General features: G+C 33.4%; 1 protein-coding gene across 1 annotated transcript; it reads right to left on the bottom strand.

The window, feature by feature from the left end:
* Window positions 1-2,520: 2,520 nt before the first annotated feature.
* Window positions 2,521-5,334, bottom strand: Scd1_0 (acyl-CoA Delta-9 desaturase). The gene is made up of 5 exons (XM_054227403.1): window positions 5,197-5,334; window positions 4,009-4,252; window positions 3,747-3,877; window positions 3,222-3,427; window positions 2,521-3,158 (listed from the first exon to the last, which is right to left on the bottom strand). The coding sequence occupies exons 2-5, from the start codon at window positions 4,226-4,228 to the stop codon at window positions 2,657-2,659; spliced, it is 1,059 nt and encodes a 352-aa protein (XP_054083378.1). The 5' UTR covers window positions 4,229-4,252; window positions 5,197-5,334; the 3' UTR covers window positions 2,521-2,656.
* Between the last annotated feature and the right edge of the window lie 159 nt (window positions 5,335-5,493).

Below are 5,493 nucleotides of genomic sequence, written 5' to 3'. Positions count from 1 at the left end.
CTGCTGTGGAAGTTGAAGAGTTACTATCTCATCGCAATTGGGCGGAGAGACTACTAATCAAACTGTCCTCGTAATGCTATGGATGACTATTAGGTTATTATACTATGGATAACCACTCGAAGTCAAATCAATTTGTGGGAATCTGAGTATTGACATAATATCGATTGTTGACGAGCCAATATTCAATATATTTGATTGCTTTTCACATTTCCACATATATACATTTATATACATATACATATGTAGACATAAAACGATATGTCTGTATCGCTATGCTTACTTACGCTTCTTATTTACTTTGACCCGTCATTACCCCAGCTCTACACTACTTCTCGCTGCTTCATTGAAAATGTGCCGATTCTGTTTGTTTTAAACCTGTGTGACTAAAATACAAAAATAAATTAAATAAAGACTAAAAATGGGTTGGTGTCTTTTCACATGAGTATGAAAATAGGCACGTCTTGATTTTCTTTAGTTGTTGTTATGAAATTTTAACTCTTCTGTGTCTTAATAAGTACATATGTCGTTGTAAACAAGCGTTGTTTGGGAATTTCGTGAGCAAACATTGGTCCAACCTTTGTTTAATCTCAATACCTTTTGGCCTTGACTTGAAAACGTGGAGTTTGTAATGCATGCGATGTCGGTGTCAGTGCCATTTTACAGATAGATAAAATAAATAAAGAAATCTAACTGTTTATACACATAGCTTTTGCTTTACACCTAAAAACATAAAAGTTCAAAAATTATTTCTTTTTTGAATTACAATAATCATTCTTCGATTGAAAAACTTTCGCCATTGATCTGAATAAAAAGTAAAAGCACGAGCTCTTCTCCGACTCGTTTGAGTCATTTATTTTGAAGAGATCTCTATCCTCCATCAATTAATACCTTTTTCCGCCATTAGTTAGTACATTGAGTATTCGCCGAGCTGCGACGTCTGTTTCGGAACAACTAGTTTTATCGAATGGGTCTGTTAGTGAACGAGTACAAGACGAAATAACTCCTGCCATGAAAGAAACAGTCAGCGCATTAGCGTCTTGACTCCCACGTCACTGTTTACAGTCATAACTTTGAAGTTGTAGATAATTTCGTATATCTTGGACACCAATAACAATGTCACTCTTGCCAACAGGTACTACTAAGGACTGAGTAGGCAATAGAAAAGTAAAGTCCTCTCTCGATGAACAAAAACCAAACTCTAAAAGTCCCTCATCATTCCCGTCCTGCTTTATGGTGAAGAAGCATAGACGACGTCAACATCCACTGAGACGGCATTTGGAGTTTTCGAGAGAAAGGTTTTCGGAAGATTTATGGTCCTTAGAACATTGCCGAGTACAGCAGTCCATGGAACCAGTTATACGACGATATTGACATAGTTCAGCGGCTGGCTATGTCAAGTTGTTCGAATGGACGAAAAGACTCCAGCTTTGAAAGTGTTGGATGCAGTACACGCTGGTGGAAGCCAGCCTAGAAGAGTAAGACATCCACTCCTATGAAAAGACCAAGTGGAACAGGACCTGACTGCACTTGGTAACACCAATTGGCGTTAAACAGTCAAAAGGAAAAATGAATGGCGCGCTCGGCTATAACCGCGTAAGCGGTGTCTACGCCAGTAAAGAAGAAATCCATCCCTTGAAATTCGATAGTCCTTGAATAATATAAAGACTACATCATCAGAAATTGTCTTTGCCCAGCTCCTCAACAAGAGCTGTATCTAAGCTGGCTTAAGACCGACGTATTAGTCTACATGTCAATAATGGTATAAAGCCAACTTTCAAAAGAGCTTTTAATTTCGCCAAGCTGGCAATCTCGTCCAAGAGAATTGTATACGAATATGGTTGATTTTTTGTAGAGATAATCTATCCCATATTTAAAGGGAAATGCAACTAGGGTTCATTAAGATCACCGGAAGATCCAGGAAACGAGTTGTTTCGACTCGGTTGGACCATCGTAGAGGGGCGTTAGGTAAGCGGGTTTTATGTGACTTGTAAAGAGGGGGGTCAACGATAATTGTAATGGCATCGGTTCTACATTTACCGGTAGATAGGTCTATATTCGCTATTTCGCGAGCTTTTTCGAAAAAGTGCCATCCGAAAAATCTTTTTCTTGATCTCGAAAAGACGGGACATGCCAGAAGAAAGTGATGAGATGATTCCACCTCCTCCATGCAGCTTCAACAGCTAGTATCCCGTAAGATTTTTAATCTTACTGCCTGGATCTCGATGGGACAATAGCCAGTTAGAACCCATACGACTAAGGAGAGGTGAACTTTACTGAGGGCGAATTCACCTTAGGCCAGAAGTATCGGACGCCTGACACATTACCGGAGTTGATGGTAACGGAGTCCATTTACTTTGAGCCGATTTTGGACTTAAAAAGATATTGTCTTCAGAAAGTCAAAGAGTCAGTGACTTCATGAAATAAGAAGATCCCAGTTTGAATATTAACGGTTTTATAAGAATTTTCAGTCACATATCTCAAATCATAACTTTTAGTTTACAAGTTAAATAAACTGATGTCTTTATTGATTGATATTTATTTGAAAAAAGCTGAGGTTTCTCATAAGATTACACTCATCAGTGCAAAAGGTGAATATCATGTCTATATTATTTGACTAATAATGCTATACTCAAATACAGTATCGATTAAATACACTCTACATAAAACGATCGCGATTCAAGAAATGATTCTTCGGCATTTCGTCAAATTCCTCCGTAGCGTGCTGCTGAATGCATTCGACAATTGGACGTCCCGTTTCTACAGCAGTCGTCAAACCTTTGCGCACGGCCACCGAACTTATGGTGCGCAGATCCATGGCCAAATCGAGAGCAGCAAATACACGTATCATCGCTGTAATGAAGTCGTTGCTATAATCGCCGAACTCACCGCTCTGATAGTCATTGGGCAACAGATAGTGGTATTGCGGCCAATAGCTCTTCGTTATGAAGAAAACGCTATTCGAGTCGGAGGCTTTGAAGTTTTTGTCCAAACCCCAAATGAAATGTGCCGAATTAATAAGCCAACAGACATTCAAAACGATCAGGTAACGCAGCGAGAAAGCCACGAAAGTGGCCGACGCGATCGAATCGCCCCAATACTCAAGCGGTGCATTGACGGGCAACAGAACGTGCAAGAAGAAGTAGAGCACCCAGTAATACCTAGAAGGTATCATTTAAATGTGTTTTTTAGTTTCTTTAACAAATCTTATATATTCAACTTACTTTTTTTGAAACATAACCACCTTATCCTCTTCGATATCCGACATATCGACTTGCTTGAGCAATTGTTCTTGTTCCGGTGTGTAGCTCATGATTTGTGAATGCACTTGTGCGGCCAAGAAATTGCGTCCGCTGTAGAAGGGATCATCTTCTTGCCGGAATTTCTGATGATGCAGACGATGCGTTTGTACCCATCCATAGATAGAGCCCTGTGGAGTTAAGGTGTACATAATTAGAAAGAGAGTTGTAAGTAGTGAAAATGGATTTCTCTGAGATCGTAAATATAGTACTGATTGCTAAGAGCGTAAACATAAATTTACGATTTTAGCTGAATTTTTCGTTCAGTTTAGCAAAGACAGCAACCACGATAAATATTTGGATTTACGTGTACTTCATTAACTGAGCGGTAGTACAGGTAGTACAGGGTGTACGAGGCTTTAGGAATAATTTTTAAACATATTTGAAGTAATATTATTTTTGAATAAAGAAATATAGATATTAATACCGTTACAAACATAAACCACTTACCTGTCCAGCTAGGGTTTGACACAGCATCAGGAATATTCTTAGCGAAGTGCTAGCTGTATACGTTTGATGCGCCCACAGGCGATGAGCACCAGCCGTTGCACCCAAAATACCCAGAAAGGTCAAAGTGAATGCTACAATTCCAAACAAAATATTTGAATTACTACAACAATTACTTAAATCTTGAATTAAATCAGCATTAAAGAGCATACAAAATACATAGTCATTGATTCATAAACCTTTTGTCAATTTATATTGAACTTACTGAATAATATTGTCAGCAATGAGGCACTCGTAAACATTATAAAAATTCCATAGAGTCCAAGTATATGCAAATGCAGGTAAAAGAGCACAGAAGGCCAGCTCGCCTCGCGTTTAATGCGTTTGGGGCATTCTTTGGTGTTGTCTGTCGACGTTAATGTCTCTGTTTGCTGTTGTTGTTGTTGGGTTTCCACATTATCTGCGCCACTGTTTTGAGTTTCCATTTTCGAAAAGGCTTTTTAGAACACCTAAAGGGATTTAAAAAATTTAATTTATTTTTTTTTAATTCCTGTTATTATATAACTCTCACTAAAATAAAATATTAAACTTAGAATTTCTAAAAGTATAGCCTTTTAATACAAAAATATGTTTAACACATTTAAAAAAAAGATTCCTTATCAAGAACTTTAATTTTTGATGAAAACTTTTATAAAAAGTAGTAGTTTGTATAAATAATTTTTGAAACTAAAGATTTCCCTTTATAATTCAGATCTTCCATATTTATCTTCATATTTTCTGTTAATTTTTGTTTTTACAAAATTTATTGTTTATACTAAATTCCATAGTATTTATTTATATTTTAAATTTAATTTTTTGCCATTTAATTTTTTGTCATTTAATTTTATTCCATTTTATTATTTTTTATTTTATTTAATTGTAATTAACTTATTTTTATATAATTTAATTTAATTTATTTTTATTTTATTTTATTTTATTTTATTTTATTTTATTTTATTTTATTTTATTTTTTTTTTTATTTTATTTTATTTTATTTTATTTTATTTTATTTTATTTTATTTTATTTTATTTTATTTAATTTTATTTTATTTTATTTTATTTTATTTTTTATTTTATTTTTTATTTTATTTTATTTTATTTTATTTTATTTTATTTTATTTTACTTTATTTTATTTCATTTTATTTTATTTTATTTTATTTTATTTTATTTTATTTTATTTTATTTTATTTTATTTTATTTTATTTAATTTTTATGTTATTTTATTTTATTTTATTTTATTTTATTTTATTTTATTTTAATTTCATTTCATTTTATTTAATTTAATTTAATTTAATTTTATTTTATTTTAGTTTAAGGCAGAAGGACTATCAATAGAAACATAATATATTTGATACTGTTAAACACCCCTTAAAAAATTTTTAACACAAAAAAAAATAGTCAGGATTTCTTTACTTTATATTTTTGCGAATCCAAATCTACCGGTCAACCACTGTGCGTGCTGTCACAAACTGAACTAAAGTAAGTTACTAAATTCGAAATAGAAAACGGATTTTCAAAAGCAATACATATATACTATATACCCACCATTAAGTAAAATATAAAATTCCAAATGAAATTAACTTAAAATTCTTTATTGGAAACCAATGCATAATTAAATATGCTTATGAATCTAGCATACGACTAACGTAAATGCTGCTATATAAAAGAGGGCATGCACCCTAAAAAAATTAAAATAAAAACACACTAGTG

This window comes from Zeugodacus cucurbitae, chromosome 2 (genome assembly GCF_028554725.1).
Source record: "Zeugodacus cucurbitae isolate PBARC_wt_2022May chromosome 2, idZeuCucr1.2, whole genome shotgun sequence".
Lineage (NCBI taxonomy): Eukaryota > Metazoa > Arthropoda > Insecta > Diptera > Tephritidae > Zeugodacus > Zeugodacus cucurbitae.
This window is presented reverse-complemented; position numbering and strand designations above follow the sequence as displayed.